This window comes from Neofelis nebulosa, chromosome X (genome assembly GCF_028018385.1).
Source record: "Neofelis nebulosa isolate mNeoNeb1 chromosome X, mNeoNeb1.pri, whole genome shotgun sequence".
In the NCBI taxonomy this organism is placed as follows: Eukaryota; Metazoa; Chordata; class Mammalia; order Carnivora; family Felidae; genus Neofelis; species Neofelis nebulosa.
In genome coordinates this window covers 86,101,107-86,123,653 of record NC_080800.1, presented here as the reverse complement: position 1 = coordinate 86,123,653, position 22,547 = coordinate 86,101,107, and the positions used below count along the sequence as shown (strand labels likewise).

The 22,547-nt window shown below is 35.9% G+C and overlaps 1 protein-coding gene across 1 annotated transcript in view; it reads right to left on the bottom strand.

The window, feature by feature from the left end:
• IL1RAPL2 (interleukin 1 receptor accessory protein like 2) overlaps positions 1-22,547 on the bottom strand; it is a 1,151,998-nt gene that overhangs the window by 44,002 nt on the left and 1,085,449 nt on the right. Inside the window, exon 7 of the mRNA XM_058713967.1 lies at positions 7,914-8,043. Coding sequence (XP_058569950.1) covers positions 7,914-8,043 — 130 coding nt within the window. The remainder of the gene's footprint in view (positions 1-7,913; positions 8,044-22,547) is intronic.

The window sequence follows — 22,547 nt, the reverse complement described above, 5'->3', positions numbered from 1 at the left end:
GTAACCCAGAGAGAGAGAAAAAAGTAACCCAGAGAGCAAATAAATGATAACTCCAAAATCCTCCTCAGGATTTGGTCAAATATGCTAGTCAAGCTCCAGGGGAACTGTGCACTTACTGAAGTCTGAAGACATTATTTCATCAAACTTTTGGTGAATATCCAAGCTTTATCCCTAGGTAGATTTTTTCAAAGTTCTCTATTCCTCAGGGACAATACTAAGAGAGAAAAAGTTGCAACACATACTTCTAGGATCAAGCTGCTGCCCAGGAAATTGAGAACTTAGGCAGTGTGGCCAGTCCTCCTGCCAGATACAGTGCCTCTGTGGTACGCTCTCCATAAATCAACTGCTTGAGAGCAATTTATTTACTCCCCACTCTTAGATCTATGGGGCAGTGTACTTCTGATATGCATCCACAACATAAAAGCTATGATTCAATTAAAATATGAAGCAAATACAGTAACCTGAGGGAGAGCCATGCATCCAGAAGGAAATTTTGTTTCCAGAAATGCTTTCAAGAGGAAACCTCAACTTAACATCTTCAGCATTCTACCATCAGAACTGTTCTCTTTGGAGAAAATGTGTGGGCTATGAAAGAATGCAGATCTTCTCTTAATTGAATTAATGGCATGATTAGCATTTTTTAAAAAATGAAACTACCAGATTCATTCCATCTGCCATATTGTATAAAAATCTTGTATGCTTTCATTCAAGGACATTTGGCTTTGGAAGCTAGAAGACAGAATCTAGTAATTAACTCCTGTGTTAGTATAAATGGCTGTATCCTAAAGGAATTCCTGCACCCACACAAGCTCTCAAATAGATCAAGATTACATAATTAATATTACAAAATGGCTGACTGTGTGTTTATCTTGGCTAGGAATCCCTGCCTCTTTGTTTGCACTTCTCTAAGGTGTTTCTAGTTTGCCAGTAGGGTTGTGTAAAAATTTCACAACAAATCTCATGTTACTTGCTTCCACTGCAAATATACGTATGCACCCTTTTTTATAGGGAGGGTTGGGGAAAGTGGAGGAAGAAGATGTAACAAGAGCAAATAAATAATGGCATTTTGCAAGTCCTGAAAGGTTGACTTCCTATAGTACTATCTGGTTGGTTCATTTGCACCTAATAAAGTGGCTTGGACTAGACCGAAATGTTTCATATATGTATGCTTTGTCATTCACTATTTTAATCATTTGCTTCTAGACACCAGCAGCAGTGCCTAACTTTTCTTTTTTAAAATGGTATAACCACATGGAAGATTTTAAAAAGTTAAATGATCCTGGAGAAAAAAAAAATAGAATAATAGGTAAAAACTAATGAAATTTGAATAAAATGTGGATTTCAGTTAATGATAATACATCAATTTTGTTTCATTAATTGTAATAAATGTACCATAATAAGGTATTAGTAACAGGGAAAACTGGGCATAGGGTATGTAGAAAATCTCTTTACTATCTGCTATGGACTTAATGTTTATACCTCACCCAAACAAACATTCATACCTTTAAATTCTAATTTTTAATGTGATGGTATTGGGGATGGGGATTTTGGCAGATGATTAGGTTATGAGGGAGAAGCCCTAAAGGATAGGATTAGTGCCCTTACAAAAGAGACTGTAGAGAGTTTTCTCATCTTTTCCATCATGTGAAGACATGTGAGGGTGTAGTGAGACAACGATCTATGAATGAGGAGTAAACCCTCATCAGGCATTAAATCTGTTGGTGCCTTGATCTTGAACTTTCTGGTCTCTAGAACCATGAGAAATAAATATTTGTTGTTTAACCACTTAGTCTGTTGAATTTTTGTTATAGCAGACCAAGTAGACTAAGACCTTATATTCAAATTTTTTCTGTAAATCTATAATTATAATAAAAATTGTTTTTAAAACAAAGCTAAAAAATGAACTAGAAAAGGTAAATGTACACCCACTATATAATTCAGCCACTCCATGTTTCACTATTTATTCAAGAAAAAAAGAAATATATGGGCATGCAAAAATGCATATGTGAATGTTCATAGCAGTTCTATGTGTAATAGTCCCTAAACTGGAAACAACCCAAATATCCATCAACAAGTAACCAGTTTATATCCATGTAATGGAATACTACTTGGCAATAAAAAAGAATGAAATATTGCTACATTTAATAAGATGGATGAATTTCAAAATAATTGTGTTAACTGAAATAATCCAGACCAAAAAAAAGCACGTACTGCATTATTTCATTTATATAAAATTCTAGAAAATACAAACTGATTCATAGCGATAGAACAGTGTTGTGAAAGTAGGGCAGGAGGTAGGGATTACAAAAGAGAAATTTGTGGGGCAATTTATATGTTCATTATCTTGATTATGGTGATAATTTCATAGATGTATACATATATCAATCAATCAGCCCTTATAGATTGTATACTTTAAATTGTGTGCTGTTTATTGTATACCAATTATACCCCCATTAAATATATTTATTTAGAAAAACTCAGTCATTCATGAAGAGAGAAAGAGAGATAATTATCTTATGTTCATATATAACTACTACGCTGATCATAAAACATAGCTCTGAGCTTTTTGGTAGTGGAAATTTTGCTAATATGTACCATTGTACCTATGACTTGTCCTTTGGGGATCAGTTTTTTTTTTTTTTTTGAAAAATGAAGAGTAACCCTTACAATCCTTTACAGGCAAATATATTGAGAAAAATTCTAAATATGTATCTTCTAAAATAATTTAAAAGAAACTCAGTTGCATTAATTTCATAAACCTTAACTTAGTGTTAGTAATTAGGCTAATAAAGTGTTAGTAATTAGGAAACTTAAACTTTAAATGGGAATTAATAGTTAAGAATTCTTTATAAGTAGAATATTGAGGGGCTCCTGGGTGGCTCAGTTATTTAAGGGTCTGACTTCAGCTCAGGTCATGATCTCATGGTTTGTGAGTTCGAGCCCCGTGTCAGGTTCTGTGCTGACAGCTCAGAGCCTGAAGCCTGCTTCAGATTCTGTGTCCCCCTTTCTCTCTGCCCCTCCCTTGCTCATGCTCTGTCTCTCTCTCTCTCTCTCTCAAAAATAAATAAACATTAAAAAATTAAAAGTAGTATATTGATTATTTTTTCCGAACATCTATTATGTGCCAGGCATTCAACTGGAAGTTTTTTTAAAACAGCTTTATTGAGATATAATTTACATACCATACAATTCATCCATTTAAAATGTACAACTCACTGTTTTTTAGTATATTCACAAATATGTGCAACCCTTGCCACAGTTTTGTAACATTTTCATCACCTCCAAAAGAAGCTTCAGACTGTTTAATGGGCACAGGGTTTTGTTTTGTGGTAATGAAAATTTTCTGTAACTAGATAGTGGTTATGGTTGCACAATCATGAATGTACTAAATGTCACTAACTTGTACACTTTAAAATAGTGCATTTTATGTTATATTGTATCCACCTCACTAAAAAATATATCACCCATACACATTAGGTATTTAACCCTATACCTCCATTCCTCCAGCCCTAAGCAACCACTAATCTTCTTTCTGGCTTTATAGATATGCCTATTCTAGACATATTATATTGTAGTTTTTTCCCACTGTCTTCTTTCACTGAGTATGGTTTCAAGGTTCATCCATGTTGCAGTGTATATCAGTACTTTATTCATTCCTTTTAATGGCTGAATAATATTTCATTGTATGAACATACTACATTTTATTTATCCATTCATCAGTTGATAAAAATTTAGGTTGTTTCCACGTTTATCTATTATGAATAATGCTACAGTGAACATTTGTATACAAGTTTTTGTGTAGATATATGTTTTCATTTTTCTTTATTATATACCTACAAGGGGAATTGCTAATAATTATATGTTTAATGATTGGAGGAACTGCCAGAGTGTTATCCAAAGTGGCTGTGCCATCTTACATTCCTACCAGTAGTGTATGAGGATTTCAATTTCTCCACATCCTAGGCAACACTTCTTATAATCTTTTCAATTATAACCAGCCTGGTGAGTATAAAGTGTTGTCAGGGATTTTGATTTGAATTTCCCTGATGAATGACTAATTCAGACACCTTTCATGTAATTTTTTCCTTGAAAAAATTCTCTTCATGTTGGGTGTACACATGAAGAGAAGTTGTCATAATAGCTATAATAAATTATATTTAATCATAGAAAATAATATAAAGTGTACTTGTTTCTTTCACACTGCTACATATTCAATAAAAAAAGTGAAAGGATGCACTGCACTGCAATATTAGATTGGCTTCCACTACAAGATTCTTAATGTGAGTAGAGGTGGAAGGGTCCCAACTCCTATTGGAATGAAAAATGTACATTGTATATCACCATTTCTGAAATTAAAGGACAATCTCATAGACCGAGTAAGAAAAATTACCTATCCCCTATATATACAAAAGACATCATGCCAAATAGGATTAGAAAACCAAAAAAAAAAAAAAAAATAGATGTCTATCTACCAGGGAGCTATCTGTAAGAGAAAAAAATTACATATCCCTTATTCATACAAATGACATTTTTTCCCATTTATTAAAATTTTTATTGTCAAAGATACCATTTTTCAAAGATACAATATTTTTTTTTCAACGTTTTTTATTTATTTTTGGGACAGAGAGAGACAGAGCATGAACGGGGGAGGGGCAGAGAGAGAGGGAGACACAGAATCGGAAACAGGCTCCAGGCTCCGAGCCATCAGCCCAGAGCCTGACGCGGGGCTCGAACTCACGGACCGTGAGATCGTGACCTGGCTGAAGTCGGACGCTTAACCGACTGCGCCACCCAGGCGCCCCATCAAAGATACAATATTTTAATGATACTTGTCTCTTCTTCAAGGTAATTGTTTTGAGTGCCATCAAATACAGATACTGCAACCTTTATTTTTCTTTTTTTTTTACAGATACTGAAATTTTCTTTTATTACTTTTTTTTAGTTTGGTCATTTTTTAATCCACTCTGGCAAACTCTATATTTATTTTATATATTTATATCATTCACATTCAATGTAATTATTGATATGTTGGGCTTATGTCTGCCATTTTATTTATTTATTTTATTTTTTTATTACTTTTAATTTAACTGTATTTTTTATTTTTTAAAATTTACATCCAAGCTTGTTAGCATATAGTGAAACAATGATTTCAGGAGTAGATTCCTTAGTGTCCCTTACCCATTTAGCCCATCCCCCATCCCACAACCCCTCCCGTAACCCACAGTTTGTTCTCCATATTTATGAGTCTCTTCTGTTTTGTCCCCCTCCCTGTTTTTATATTATTTTTGTTTCCCTTTCCCTTATGTTCATCTGTTTTTCTCTTAAAGTCCTCATATGAGTGACGTCATATGATTTTTATCTTTCTCTAACTGACTAATTTCATTTAGCATAATACCCTCCAATTCCATCCACGTAATTTCAAATGGCAAGATTACATTCTTTTTGATTGCCGACTAATACTCTATTGTGTATATATACTACATCTTCTTTATCCATTCATCCATCAATGGACATTTGGGCTCTTTCCATACTTTGGCAATTGTTGATTAGTGCTGCCATAAACATGGGGGTGCGTGTGTCCCTTCGAAACAGCACACCTGTATCCCTTGGATAAATGCTTATTAGTGCAATTGCTGGTTCATAGGGTAGTTCTATTTTTAGTTTTTTGAGCAACCTCCATATTGTTTTCCAGAGTGGCTGCACCACCTTGCCTTCCCACCAACAATGCAAAAGAGATCCTCTTTCTCCACATCCTTGCCAACATCTGTTGTTGCCTGAGTTATTAATATTAGCCATTCTGACAGGTGTGAGGTGGTATATCAGTGGTTTTCATCTGTATTTCCCTGATGATGAGTGATGTTGAGCATTTTCTCATGTGTCAGTTGGCCATCTGGATGTCTTCTTTGGAGAAGTGTCTATTCATGTCTTTTGCCCATTTCTTCACTGGATTATTTGTTTTTTGGGTGTTGAGTTTGATAAGTTCTTTATAGATTTTGGATACTAACCCTTTATCTGATATGTCATTTGCAAATATTTTCTCCCATTCTGTTGGTTGCCTTTTAGTTTTACTGATTGTTTCCTTCACTGTGCAGAAGCTTTTTATTTTGATGAGGTCCCAGTAGTTCATTTTTGCTTTTGTTTCCCTTGCCTCCAGAGATGTGTTGAGTAAGAAGTTGCTGTGGGCAAGATCAAAGAGGTTTTTGCCTGCTTTCTCCTCAAGGATTTTGATGGCTTCCTGTCTTACATTTAGGTCTTTCGTCCATTTTGAGTTTATGTTTGTGTATGGTGTAAGAAAGTGGTCCAGGTTCATTCTTCTGCATGTTGCTGTCCAGTTTTCCCAGCACCACTTGCTGAAGAGACTGTAGAAGGATAATACCTTGAGATCATAAAAGCCATATATGAACAACCCAACGCTAATGTCATCCTCAATCGGGAAAAACAGAGCTTTCCCCCTAAGGTCAGGAACAAGACAGGGATGTCCACTCTTGCCACTGTTATTCAACATAGTATTGGATGTCTTAGCCTCTGCAATAAAACAACACAAAGAAATAAAAGGCATCAAGATTGGCCAGGAGGAGATCAAACTTTCACTCTTCGCAGATGACATGATACTCTATATGGGAAACCCGAAAGATTCCACCAAAAAACTGCTAGAATTGATTCATGAATTGAGCAAAGTTGTAGGATATAAAATCAACGCACAGAAATCGATTGCATTCCTATACACCAACAATGAAGCGACAAAAAGAGAAATCAAGGAATTGATCCCATTTACAATTGCACCCAAAACCATAAAATGCCTAGGAATAAATCTAACCAAAGAGATGAAAATTCTATACGCTGAAAACTATAGACAGCTTATGAAAGAAATTGAAGAAGACACAAAAAAAAATGGAAAAAGTTTCCATCCTCCTGGATAGGAACTACAAATATTGTTAAAATGTCAACACTACCCAAAGCAATCTACATATTCAATGCAATCCCTATCAAAATAACACCAGCATGCTTCACAGAACTAGAACAAATAATCCCAAAATTTGTATGGAACCAGAAAAGACCCCGAATAGCCAAAGCAATCTTGAAAAAGAAAACCAAAGCAGGAGGCATCACAATCCCAGATTTCAAGCTATACTACAAAGCTGTAATCATCAAGACAGTATGGTACTGGCACAGGAACAGACATTCAGATCAATGGAACAGAATAGAGAACCCAGAAATGGACCCACAAACGTATGGCCAACTAATCTTTGACAAAGCAGGAAAGAATATCCAGTGGAATAAAGACAAATGACCTTATATTAAATAAGATTAGAAAACCAATAGAATACATTTCTAGGTACCAGGAAGGTATCTGGACAGTTTCTGTAACAGGTGGTATCTGTCTAGGGAGGTGCTAAACTGACAGTCACTTTTAGGATGAGCAGTGGGTACTGGGAAAAATAAATACTATTCAACAAGAGCCATCACAGTTATTTTGGTGAGTAGTAGCTTACTGCTGTCACTGTAGCTTTACTTTTATGACCTATGAAAGTTGTCTGTTCCTAGGGAGTAAATAAATGAGCATTTTCCCAGTAGTCTGAGGAGTCACCTACAAAGTTTGGACATTTGGTATGGCTGGATGGAGTAACAGTGGCCTAAGATTTGGAAATTCAAAGGAATTTGCTTAAGCAGATTTGAGGGGGTTATTACACTCCATGGTATATTCTTAGAACCTGAGAAAACTTCCTTATATTCGAAGCTTACACATTTGCATTTCTTAGGGCAGTCAGCTTCACTCTTTCTACCAGATCAGCTTTTAGAAAATGGAATGATTTGGAGTTGAAATTAAAATCCCAAGCAGAAGCTCTTCTAGGATGTTCCATTGATCAACTGCAAAGAGAGCAAAGAAAAAATAAGCAATTCAAGTACTGTACCTTATTTCACCCTCTCTAATGTGACCTGCCAGTTCTTCAACAAACTTCTCCCCTTTCATCCAGTAGATCATTGGTCCAGACTCTCCACTGAATCCAAAGAATGCTTTGCAAGGGATGTTCAGAGGCTTACCTGGGAATGACAGAAAAAAGGAATTGAACAAACGTCTCCTGGTTATCACTAGGAGACAGAAAAGGACTGTTTAATATCCAAAGGAAAGCTCAGAGGTGACCCATTTTCAACTCTTCTTCCCATCATTTTATCACTGGAAGATGGCGGCGTAGGAGGACGCTGGGCTCACCGCGCGTCCTGCTGATCACTTAGATTCCACCTACACCTGCCTAAATAACCCAGAAAACCACCAGAAGACTAGCAAAACGGAGTCTCCGGAGCCAAGCGCAGAGGAGACGTCCACAGAAGAGGATAGGAAGGGCGGAGAGGCAGTGCACGCTCCATGGACTGGCGGGAGGGAGCCAGGGCGGAGGGGCGGCCCACCGGCCAAGCAGATCCCCTGAGTCTGGCTGGCAAAAGCGGAAGGGCCAGACGGGGTGTGTTCCAACAGCAAGCGGGACTTGACATCTGGAAGGTTATAAGTTAACAGTTCTGCTTGGAGAACGGGAGGACTGGAGGACAATGGGAGGGAGAGTAGTTGAGCCCCGGACGACAGAGCTCAGCTCGGTGGGGAACAAAGGCACTCACCAGCGCCATCTCCCTCGTCCATCCCCCAGCCAAAATCCCAAAGGGAACCAGTTCCTGCCAGGGAACTTGCTTGCACCGCGCAAACACCCAAAGCTGTGCTGCTGCGGATCCATCCCTCCGGTGGGTCTGACTCCCTCCCAGTGCTGCAGGGCCCCTCCCGAAGCAGATCTCTGAAGGAAAAGCTAGCTGAGCCTGCCCCTCCCGCCCCTGTGCACCTTGCCGATCCACCCCAGCTAATAAGCCAGATCCCCAGCACCACAAGCCTGTCAGTGTGCAAGTAGCCCAGAGGGGCCACGCCACCCCACAGTGAATCCCGCCCCTAGGAGAGGGGAAGAGAAGGCACACACCAGTCTGACTGTGGCCCCAGTGGTGGGCTGGGGGCAGACATCAGGTCTGACTGCGGCCCCGCCCACCAACGCAAGTTATTCAAGACAGCACAGGGGAAGTGCCCCACAGTCCCGCACCACCCCAGGGACTGCCCAAAATGACGAAATGGAAGAATTCCCCTCAGAAAAACGTCCAGGAAATAACAACAGCTAACTAACTGATCAAAAATGATTTAAACAATATAACAGAAAGTGAATTTAGAATAATAGTCATAAAATTAATCGCTGGGCTTGAAAACAGTATAAAGGACAGCAGAGAATCTCTTGCTACAGAGATCAAGGGACTAAGGGACAGCCAGGAGGAGCTAAAACATGCTATCAACGAGTTGCAAAATAAAATGGAGACAACCACGGCTCAGATTGAAGAGGCAGAGGAGAGAATAGGTGAACTAGAAGATAAAATTATGGAAAAAGAAGAAGCTGAGAAAAAGAGAGATAAAAAAATCCAGGAGTATGAGGGGGAAAATTAGAGAACTAAGTGATGCACTAAAGAGAAATAATATACACATAATTAGTATTCCAGAGGAGGAAGAGAGAGGGAAAGGTGCTGAAGGTGTACTTGAAGAAATAATAGCTGAGAACTTCCTGGATCTGGAGAAGGAAAAAAGCATTGAAATCCAAGAGGCACAGAGAACTCCCTTCAGACGTAACTTGAGTCAATCTTCTGCACAACATATCATAGTGAAACTGGCAAAATACAAGGATAAAGAGAAAATTCTGAAAGCAGCTAGGGATAAACGTGCTCTAACATATACAGGGAGACCTATAAGACTTGTGACTAATCTCTCTACTGAAACTTAGCAGGCCAGAAAGGAATGGTAGGAGATCTTCCATGTGATGAACAGAAAAAAAAAGCAGCCGAGCATCCTTTATCCAGCAAGTCTGTCATTTAGAATAGAAGGAGAGATAAAGGTCTTCCCAAACAAACAAAAACTGAAGGAATTTGTCACCACTAAACCAGCCCTACAAGAGATCCTAAGGGGGATCCTGTGAGACAAAGTACCAATCATTTTATCACTGTACATGAGAAAAAATTTAATCACAAGGATTTCTGGGAAATTTCAAAATTAAGATATTATCAAAAATGAAAAAATAAATAAAGTTAATCAGTTTTTAGAGCGGCTTATTTTTACTGCCTCCTTACCAGGAACTAATAAAGAGGAATCAAATGGAAAGAACTGTCCTTTACTTTTCTAAGAGTATTAATTATTGCTTACTTGGACTTGCCTTTGAAGTTAACATTAATCAAAAGTATAAGTTAATTTTTTATTGGTGAGAAAGCATATAATAAGCTACCCACTATTAGGATTGCAAAGGGAAAATTTGTTTATTCTGATGATTGTCTATTCTAAGAAAAATTGGATAATGCAAATCAGAGAGAGAATTTTTTAGTTCAAAACTGTTTATAAAAAGTGCATGTAGGGAAATCAGTCTCAACATTGTCTTTTTTATTCTTGGAGTTTGCTCATAGTATTTAAATAATTCTAGGCACTACTGCAACATTTTTTATTATTCATCTTTGTGATTATAGCTAAAAACTTTGTTTTAATTGTAAATTTATCATCAATATATAGCAATTATTTTCTGCTGGAATTGATTGTATTTTCTTCTTGCAAAGTAGGTTAATAAGAGAAGAATGGTATAAAGAGCACAGTCTAGACATTTCTGACAAAAGAACCCCCCAATTCATTAATCATAATGTAGCATATCATTTTCTCCATAGTATGCAATTTTTGCCATCATTGAAGAACCAGATAATTTCAAAAATATTTTTCCTTGTAGAGTGGATTCGTTCCCATAATTACTCTGAGATGTAGACATATTCACCATTCTATTCTTAAATTGATCTGTAACTTTCATGTTCTAAGAATCATTACTTTCTGGGACTCTTTCTATTTAATAACCATAATTAGCACATGGTTTTCTTTGAGGACGATTTTCATAAAGAAACAATTTTAATGGGAGTTAGGTTCTACATTAAGACAAAGTGGAAATTAAAAGAACCTCATAGACATGTAGTTCCTGGATAATAGGCTGAGCTTAACTATTATAAGTAACTTGTATATTGATCTTTCTATAGTGCAAATGTATTATCTCAGCAAAATGACATATTGTGGACCTTTGGGATCATTCAATTATTGTCAAAACTTTTGGTATCAATAGTCTGTCATGTATGTCTAACACAAATATGAAACAAGGTTATTAATTGTTGCTTTGAACATGTGCTCTGTGATATAAGCTTATGTAGAAATGAAAGATATAGCCTTGTATAGTGGAAAGTGCACAGGAGATTTGGATCCTGGTTTTGGATACAGCATGAAAAAGCAGATTATCTGGCTCTGGGCAGATTACCTAACACTTTATAAACTAACTGTTACACATGTAATAAGGATGGTGATATTTGGGAAGCTAAAGTAAGCCAGTGTTTACAAAAGTACTTGGTAAATTCAAAAGTGCCATCCAAATTTAGCATGGTGGTGTTTTCCTTCCGAGGCTTGGTCTTTCAAGAAATTAAATTTGAAGCATAATCTGATATGTATACTGGGATAGATAAGTGTTAATTCTGGCTTTGTCAATTTCATATCCTTTTTAAATTTATGAACCCAGTGTGATAATAGCCTTCTCTTATCAATGCACTATAAATATTTCCTGTATTCTAAAGTAGGTATGATTTATCCAAGCAGGTCCTGTGTTCTCTAAACCTGAATACAGTGTCTTTTCTATGCCTTACTGCTCTTGATTCCCATGAAATTGAAGCTATTAAGGGACATCAAACCAGATGACAGCAAATCCAGAGACTATGATAAACATTATTATAAATAATCCCAGTTGTGAAAACTACCAGTATATATATATATACACACACACACACACACACACACACACACATACATACATATGTATAAATTCTGGTTGTCATTCTTTTGGGCTATGTTGAAGAATATATCAAATAAAATACCTTATAGTAATTCCTAGCATGTAGATGCTAAGATCTCTTTTGATTTTAATGGAGAAAGACAATTATAGCAATGTACAAATAGGGACTTCCTTGAGGTGGTGTATCAAAATGACAGATTCTGCCTTTCTTTGGTACTATACAATGGGTACTGACTATAGCAGCAATTTCTTCTTGGAATGTTTTTACTCTCCCATCAGACTGTTCTTGTGAAATAAATATTCAGCAAATGCTGAATAAATATCCTGAATAATTTTTGTCAATGACTAAAACAGAAAAACCATTTAACCATCATATGCAATACTCTGAGGAGAGCACCAAAACCATTAGCTTTTGTGTCAGATATTGAGACTCTGTGTGCAAGGGTGTGGGTATCTTCTCTTCCAAAAGGTATGTGAAGGATCTCTGCATTGAGAAATAATGTGAAACGGAATCAACCCAAGCTTTCTAAAAGACAGCTTATTTCCATGTGAAAACACTTAGCTACTATTTGCATATGTTTGCTACTGTATTGTTTTGTCTCTGGATATTTTCAAAGTCATTCCCTTGGTATTTTATACCCTACTAGTAGAAATGACCAGCTCATATTTGTATCTAAAGGGGATAGTACAGTAGGCTGAAAATTATAAAAATAAAAAGAACTTCATAAGTTTCTCAGTGTTTTGTGCTGTTCACAAGAGAATGATTTTAGATAATCCTTGTAGGATTAATCTGTATTACTAACAATTTCTCTATCACTTTCTTAAGTCTAGACAGGCAACAAAACATATGTTCATACAAAGAAATGTACATGAATATTCATAGCAGCTTTATTTGTAAATAGCCAAAAACTGGAAATAGTCCAAATGTTCACCAACAGGTGAAGGGATAAACTCTGGTACATTCATACCATAAAATATTAATCAAGTGTGAAAATGAATAAATAGTGATACCACTCATCCATTGATAAACACTGTCCATCCATTGATGGACACTTGTTTGTTTCCATATCTTGGCTATTTTAAACATTGCTTTAATGAACATTAGGGTGCAGATATATTTTTAAGTTAGTGTTTTTTTTAAAAAAAATAAATACCCAGAAGTGTAATTGTTGGATTATATAGTAGTTCTACTCTTAATTTTTTAAGGAATCTCCATACTATTTTCCATAGTGGCTGCACCAATTTACATTCCCACCAAGAGTGCACAAAATTTCCCCTTTTTCCACATCCTTGCCAACATTTATTTCTTGTCTTGTTGATTTGAGCCATTCTAAAAGGTGTAAGATGATATCTCATTGTGGTTTTGATTTGCATTTCCCTGATGATTAGTGATGTTGAGCATGTTTTCATGCGTTTTTTGGTCCTCTGAACACTTTGTGATAAGATGATGATGATGATGATGATGATGATGATGATGATGATGGTGATGATTTGGTGTTGTTATATAAGTTCTTTATACATTTTGGAGATTAATTTCTTACTAAATATATCATTTACAAATATTTTCTCCCATTTAGTAGGTTGCTTTTTTGTTTTGTTGACTTCCTTTGCTTTTTATTTTGATGACATTTATTTTTGCTTTTGTTTCCTTGCCTTAGGAGACATATCTAGAAAAAAATGTTGCTATGGCCAATGTGACAGAACTTATTGCCTGTGTTCTCTTCTAGAATTTTTATGGTTTAATGTCTCACATTTAGGCCCTTAATCCAATTTGAGTTTATTTTTATAATGCTGTTAAAAGGTGGTCCACTTTCATTTTTTTGCATGCAGCTGTCCAACTTTCCAACAGCACCATTTATTGAAGAGACTGTCTTTTCCCCATTGTATATTTTTGCCTCCTTTGTCATAGATTTATTGACCATATAAATGGTGGATCTATTTCTGGGCTCTCTACTCTCTTCTATTTACCTATATGTCTATTTTGTCCCAATATCACACTGTTTTAATTACTGCAGCTCTGTAGTATATCTTGAAATATGGAATTGTGATACCTCCAGGTTTTGTTTTTCTTTCTCAAGATTGCTTTGGCTATTTAGGGTCTTTTATGGCTCCCTACAAATTTTAGTATTTATTTTGGTTTTGTGAAAAATGGTGTTGGTATATTGATAGTGATTTTATTGAATCTGTATTGCTTTGGGTAATATGGAAATTTTAACAAAATTAATTCTTCCAATCCATAAGCATGGTTTGCATTTATGTCATCATTACTTACTTTAATCACTGTTTTACAAGTTTCAGAGTACAAGTCTTTCACCTCTTTGGTTAAATTTATTTCTAGGTATTTTATTGTTTTGGTCATAATTGTAAATAGTGCTGTTTTCTTAATTTCTCTTTTTGCTACTGAATTATTAGTGTATAGAAATGCTACCAATTTCTGGATATTAATTTTGTATTCTGCAACTTTACTGAATTCATATATTACTTTTGGTAGTTTTTTTATGGAATCTTTAGGATTTTCTATAGCATTCTATTGTCTGCAAGTAGCGGCAGTTTAATTTCTTCTTTACAAATAAAGATGCCTGTTATTTTCTTATCTTGTCTTATTTCTGTGGCTAGGACTTCCTGTGCTATTTAGAATAAAGTGGAGAGAAGAGACATCCCTGTCTTGTTCCTAATCTTAGAGGAAAAGCTCTCCATTTTTCACCACTAGCTTAGGGTTTTTCATACATGGCCTTTATTATGTCAAGGTATGTTCCTTCTATCCCCACTTTTTAAAGAGTTTTTATTGTGAATGGATGCTATCCTTTGTCAAATGCTCATTCTGCATCTATTGAGATTATCATATGATTTTTATCCCTCACTTTGTTGATATGGTATATCACGCTGATTGATTTGCAAATGTTGAACCATACTTGCATCTCTGGAATGAATCCCACTTGATCATATTGGATGATCTTTTTAGTATACTGTTGTATGTGGTTTGCTAATATTTGTTGAGGATTTTGCATGTATGTTTATCAGGAGTATTAACCTGTAGTTTTCTGTAGTTTTTGTCTGGTTTAGATATCAGGGTAATGCTGGCCTTTTAGAATGCATTTGGAGGCTTTTCTTCCTCTTCTATTTTTGGAATAGTTTGAAAGAATAGGTATTAAATCTTCTTTAAATATTTAGTAGAATTCATCTGTGAATCCATCCGGTCCTGGGTTTTAATGTTTTGATAGTTTTTTTGATTAATGATTCATTTTTATTACTTGCAATCTGCCCGCTCAGATTTTCTATTTCTTCCTGGTTCAGTTTTGGAATATTGTATGTTTCTAGGAATTTATCCATTTCTTGTAGGTTATTCAATGTCTTGCAATTTTTCTTAGTATTCTCTTTTAATCTTTTGTATTTATGTGGTGTCTGTTGTTATTTCCCCTATCTTGTTTCTGATTTTATTTACTTCAGTCTTTCTCTCTTTTTCTTGATGAATCTCGTTAAGTCTATCAATTTTGCTTATCTTTTCAAAGAACCATCTTTTGGTTTAATTGATTATTTTCTGTGTTTTTAAGTCTATGTTATTTATTTCTGCTCTGATCTTTGTTATTTCCTTCCTTTTACCCCTTAGGCTTTGTTCTTCTTTTTCTAGTTTTTTTAGGTGTGAAGTTAGATTGTTTATTTGAGCTTTTTCTTGTTTCTTGATATAGGCCTATTATTGCTATATATTTCCCTCTAAAAACTGCTTTTGCTGTGTCCTAAAGATTATAGACTCTTGTGTTTTCATTTTAGTTCGTCTCCAGCATTTTTTTATTTCTTCCTTAATTAGTTCATTGACATGCTGGTTATTTAATATCATGCTGTTTATTCTCCATATGTTTGTGTTTTTTTCCCAGTTTTTTGTCTTGTGATTTATATCTAGTTTCATACTGTTGTTGCTGGAAAAGATGCATGGCATGATTTCAATCTTCTTAATTTTTTTTAAGACTTGTTTCGTGGCCTAGTATGTAATCTATTCTGGTGAATTTTCCATGTGCAATTGAAAAGAATATGTATTCTGTTGTGTGGGGATGGAATGTTCTATATATATGTAATATGAATCTGGTCCAATGTGTCATCAAATGACACCATTTCCTTGTTGATTTTCTGCCTGGATAATCTATCCATTGGTGTAAGTGGGTGTTAAAGTCCTCTATGGTAATTTATATTACCATTTACTTCTCTCAGTATGTCAGTTAATAAGTGTTTTATGTGTTTAGGTGTTCTAGTGTTGCATGTGTAGTCATTTATAATTGTTATATCCCCTTATTGGATTAATCTCTTTATCATAATGTAATGCACTTCTTTGTCTCTTGTGTCAGCCTTTGTTTTAAAGTTTCCTTTACCTTTAATTACTACTACCCCAGCTTTTTTGCTGTCTCCATTTGCATGGTAAATGTTTTTCCATTCCTTCACTTTCAGTCTGTATGTGTCTTTAGATTTGAAGTGAGTCTTTCTGAGGCAGTATAGAGATAGCTCCTGTTATTTGTTTTTTTTTTAATTTTTTAACGTTTATTTATTATTGAGAGACAGAGAGACACAGAGTGTGAGCAGGGGAGGGGTAGAGAGAGGGAGAGACATAGAATCTGAAGTAGGCTCCAGGCTCTGAGCTGTCAGCACAGAGCCCAACGTGGGGCTAGAACTCACAAACTGCTAGATCATGACCTGAGTCCAAGTTGGTCACTTAACCAACTGAGCCACCCAGGCACCCCGAGATAGCTCTTGTTATTTGCTAATCCATTTTGTCATCCTATGTATTTTGATTGGAGCATTAAGGCCATTTACATTTAAAGTAATTATTGATACTTATGCACTTATTCCCATTTTGTTATTGGTTTTCTGATTGTTTTTAATGTTCTTCTCTGTTCCTTTCTTATTATTTTGCTGTCTTTCTTTGTGATTGATGGGTTTCTATAGTGTTATGTTTGGCTTTCCTTGTTGTTGTTGTTGTTGTTTTTAACTTTTTGTATATATCATAGGCAACAATGTGGTTCATATATAACATCCTAAGTTAATAGCAGTCTACATTAATTTGATGGTCATTTAACTTCAAACACATTCTTAAAAAAAAGAAAAAATATACATTCCTTTTTTTTACACCAACACATGGAAGATGGTTGTCATATTTTACATCTTGTTATTCATAATTTTATTATGTCTAATTATTTCCAATTTTCCACTTAAAGGTTTACCTTTTTTTGGGGCGCCTGGGTGGCGCAGTCGGTTAAGCGTCCGACTTCAGCCAGGTCACGATCTCGCGGTCTGTGAGTTTGAGCCCCGCGTCGGGCTCTGGGCTGATGGCTCGGAGCCTGGAGCCTGTTTCTGATTCTGTGTCTACCTCTCTCTCTGCCCCTCCCCCGTTCATGCTCTGTCTCTCTCTGTCCCAAAAATAAATTAAAAATGTTGAAAAAAAAAAAATTTTAAAATATCCTTTTTAAAAAGTTTTTATTTAAATTTCAGTTAGTTAAGATACAGAGTAATATTAGTTTCAGGTGTGCAATACACTGATTCTAATGTGCTCCTTAATCCTCATCAACTATTTAACCCAAACCCCTCACCTCCCTTTTGGTAGCCATCAGTCTGTTCTCTATAATTAAGAGTTTGTTTTTTGGTTTACCTCTCTCTTTTTACCTTTATGATTGTTTTGTTTCTTAAATTCGATATATGAGTGATATATATATATATATATATATATATATATATATATATATATCACAGCTTCTTTATCCATTCATCAGTCAATGGACATTTGGGCTGTTCCCATAATTTGGCTATAGTTGATAATGCTGCTATAAACATTGGGGTCCATGTATCCCTTTGAATTAATACTTTTGTATTCTTTGGGTAAATACCTAATAGTGCAATTACTAGATCATAGTTGTATTTATATTTTTAAATTTTTGAAGAATCTCCATACTCTTTTCCAGAGTGGCTGCACCAATATGGATTGCCACCAACAGTGCAAGAGGGGTCGGCTTTCTCCACATCCTTGGCAACACCTGTTATTTCTTGTGTTGCTAATTGTAGCCATTCTTACTGGTGTGAGATGATATCTCATTGTAGTTTTGATTTGAATTTTTCTGATGATGAATGAAGTTGAGCATCTTTTTCATGTGTCTGTTGGCCATCTGCATGTCTTCTTTGCAAAAATTTCTATTCTATACATTGGATTATTTATTTTTGGAGTGTTGAGCTTCATGTTCTTTATATATCTTGGATGTTAAAAATTCATTTTTATTTTTAAGTTGATTTATTTTTGAGATAGAGAGCAAGCAAGTGAGTGGGGGAGGGACAGAGAGAGAAGAGAGAGAGAGAGAGAGAGAGAGAGAGAGAGAGAGAGAGTCTCAAGTAAGCTCCAAACTATCAGCACAGATTTCTGCATATTGATTTTGTATCCTGCAACTTCACTGAATTCGTGTATCAGTTCTAGCAATTTTGCGTGTGTGTGTGTGTGTGTGCGGAGTCTTTCAGGTTTTCTATGTAGAGTATCAAGTCATCTCCAAAAGTTACAGTTTTACCTCTTCCTTGCCAATTTGTATGCCTTTTATTTCTTTCTGTTATCTGGTTGCTGAGGCTAGGACTTCCAAAACTATGCTAAATAACACAGTAGTGAGATTGGACATCCCTGCTATGTTCCTGACCATAGAGGAAAAGCTATAAGTTTTTCTCTGTTGAGGATCATATTAGCTATGGGTTGTTCGTATATGGCCTTTATTATGTTGAGTATGTTCCTTCTAACCCTACATTGTTGAGAGTTTTTTTCATGAATGGATGCTGTACTTTGTCAGATACTTTTTCTGCATCTATTGAAAAGATCTTATGGTTTTTATCCTTTCTTTTATCAATGTGGTGTATCACGTTGAATGATTTGTGACTATTGAACCACCTTTGCAGCCGAGGAATAAATCCCACTCGATCGTAGTGAATGATTCTTTTAATGTACTGCTGGATTCAGTTTGCTAGTATTCTACTAAGAATTGTTGCATCCAGTTCATCAGAGATAGTGGCCTATAGTTCTATTTTTTAGTGGAGTGTTTATCAGGTTTGGGTATCAGGGTAATGCTGGTGTCATGAAATGAATTTCAAAGTTTTCTTTCCTTTTCTATTTTTTGGAATAGTTTGAGAAGAATAAGTATTAATGGTTCTTTAACTGTTTGGAAGAATTCACCTGTAAAGCCATCTGGTCCTGGGCTTTTTGTTTCCTGGGAGAATTTTTTTTATTACTGATTCAATGTTTTTTGTTTTTTTTGTTTTTGTTTTTGTTTTTTTGCTAGTTGTTGGTGTGCTCAAATTTTCTATTTATTCCTGTTTCAGCTTTGGTAGTTTATGTTTCTAGGAATTTATCTGTTTCTTCCAGGTTGTTCACTTTGTTGGCATATAGTTTTTCATAATATTTCCTTATAATTGTCTGTATTTCTAAAAAGTTTTTAACACTTATTTATTTTTGAGAGACAAAGCATGAGCGGGAGAGGGGCAGAGACAAAGGGAGACACAGAAGCCAAAGCAGGCTCCAGGCTCTGAGTTGTCAGCGCCAAGCCAGATGCGGGGCTCGAACTCACAAACTGTGAGATCATGACCTGAGCCGAAGTCAGATGCTCACCTGACTGAGCCACCCAGGCTCCCCATAATTGTCTGTATTTTTGTGGTATTGATTGTTATTTCTCCTTTCTCATTAGTAATTTTATTTATTTTGGTTTTTTTTCTTTTGCTTTTCTTTTTGATAAGCCTTACTAGGGGCTTATCAATTTTATTATTTTTTTTTCAAAAAACAAGGTCCTGCTTTCATTGATCTATTATGTTGGTTTTTAGTTTCTATATCATTTATTTCTGCTGTAATCTTTATTATTTCCCTCTTTCTGCTAGTTTTGTGTGTTTTTTTCTTGCTCCTCTAAATGTAAGGTTAATTTTTCTGTTTGGGATTTTTCTTGCTTCTTAAGGTAGGCCTGTTTTGCTATATGCTCCCCTTTAGAACCTCTTTTGCTGCACCCCAAACATTTTGGGCCACTGTGTTTTCACTTTTACTTGCTTTCATGTACTTTTAAAATTTCTTCTTTGATTTCCTGGTTCACCCTTTCATTGTTTAGTAGCATGTTGTTTAACCTCCATGTATTTGTGGTTTATCCAACTTTTTCTGGTGGTTGACTTCAAGTTTCATTGCACTGTAGTCAGAAAATATGCATGCTATGATCTCAATCTTTTTGTACTTGTTGAGACCTGATTTGTGATCTAGTATGTGATCTATTTTGAAGAATGTTCCATGTGCACTTGAAAATAATGTGTATTCTGCTGTTTTAGGATGGAATGTTGTGAATATATCTGTTAAGTCTATCTGGTCCAGTGTGTCATCCACTGCCATTGTTTCCGTGCTTATTTTCTGTTTAGATGATCTGTCCATTGATGTAAGTGGGACATTAAAATTCCCTAATATTATTGTATTATTATAAATGAGTTCCTTTATGTTTGTTATTAATTATTTCATATATTTGGGTGGTTCCACGTTGGTTACATACATATTTACAATTGTTATATCTTACTGTTGGATTGTCCCCCTTTATTATGATATAGTGCCCTTTTCCACCTCTTGTTACAGTCTTTGGGTTAAAGTATAGTTTGTCCCATATAAGTATTACTACTCCCACTTTATTTTGACATCCATTTATATGATAAACATTTCTCCATCCCCTCATTTTAAATCTGCAAGTGTCTTTAGGTCTAAAATGAGTCTCTTGTTGGCAGCATATAGACGGGTCTTGGTTTTTATACATTCTGACACCTATGTCTTTTGATTGAAGCATTTATTCCATTTACATTCAGGGTAATTGTCAATATATATGTATTTAGTGCCATTTTATTACTTCTTTTGTTGTTTCTGGAGGTTTTCTCTGTTTCTTTCTAGTCTGTATCACTTTTGGTCTTACCTTTCCACTCAAAGAATCCCCTTTAATATTTGTTGCTGGAATGGTTCAGTGGTCACAAACTCTTAGGTTTTTGTTTGTTTGTTTTTTTGCTTGGGAAACTATCTCTCTTTTTATTCTGCATGATAGCCTTGTTGGATAGAGTATTCTTGGCTGCATATTTTTGTCATTCAGCACTTTGAATATATCATGCCACTTCTTTCTGGCTTGCCACATTTCTGTTGAGAAATCTCCAGCTAGCCTTATGGGTGTTCCCTTGTATGTTAAGGATTCTTTTGTCTTGCTGCTTTTTCATTACAATATGTCATGTTGGTGGCCTGCTTTTGTTGATTGGGATGGGAGTTCTCTGTGCCTCCTGGATCTGGATATCTGGTTCCTTCCCCAAATTAGGGACGTTTTCAGGTATTATTTCCTGGAATATATTTTCTGCCCCCTTTTCTCTCTCTTCTTCTTCTGGGACTCCTATAATACTAATGTTATTGTGTTTGATGGAGTCACTGAGTTCCTTAAGTTTATTCTTGTGTTCCATAATTATTCTTTTTCTCTTTTGTTCAGTTCATCATTTTCCAGTATTTTGTCTTCTAAATGGAATTATTTTCCATTATTTTGTCTTTTTATCCCTTATTCTTCTGCTTTTTCCAGGCTTGTGCTCATTGCCTCAAGACTGTTGCCAATCTCAGTTATTTCGTTTTTCATGCTGATTATTTTTTAACTCTTTTATCTCTATGGTAAGGATCTCTCTGAAGTCTTCCATTCTTTTCTCAAACCCAGCTAGAATCCTTGTGATTGTTGGTTTAAATTCTCCTTCAGGCATGTTACTTATATCTCTTTGGCTTAGATCTTTGGCTATAACCTTACTCTTTCATTTCTGATATATTCCTCCATGTTGGCATTTTGTCTAAGTCTTGGACTTCCCTGTGTTAGAAAAGTCCATTATATTTTCTGCTCTTGAGAGTAATGGCTTTATGAAATAGAGATCATATATTGTCTAGGTCCTGGTGCTTCAAAGGGTGTCTCTGGTGTGTGTTGTGTGTTCTCTGCTTTTTGGCTGCTGCATTCTTCAGGCTAGTCATCTACAGAGGATCTTCTTGCTTGTGGTGGTCAGTGTTTGGCCCTTGGCCAGAATGTGTCAAGTTTTAACTAGGTGTTCTCTGGTCTGGTTTTTACTTTTTTACCTTTTATTTTTTTTAAATGTTTATTTATTTCAAAGGAGAGAGAGCGTGCACGTGCACACATGCATGAGTCGGGGAGGGTCAGATAGAGAGAGAGGGAGAGAGAGAGAATCCCAAGCAGTCACCAAGCTGTCAGCACAAAGCCTGACATGGAGCTCAATCCCATGAATGGTGAGATCATGACTTGAGCCAAAATCAAGAGTCAGATGCTTAACCGACTGAGCCACCCAGGTGCCCCTGGTCTGCTTTTTAAATGGGATCTGATACTAGTTTCACTAGAACTAAAGTTCTGCAGCACTCTCTGGTCAGGAGACATGGTGTGGACAGGGGTTTCTGCCGGTTTTCTGGGGAAGGGTACTGATGTCCTCGGATTGAGGCAAGCTTGATCAAGAAGGACAGCCTTGGTGTGGGACTTGGTGTAATCAGGTTAGGCAGCCAGTAAGAGCACTGCATTACTTCAAGCAGGTGGCTCTGTATTTATGCTGAGGCTTGGTGGAGGGAAATGGCATCATCTAGCTCCTTTGTCCCTGGAGAGGTGTCTCCATGAATGCTGCCTCTCAGGGAAGCACTCT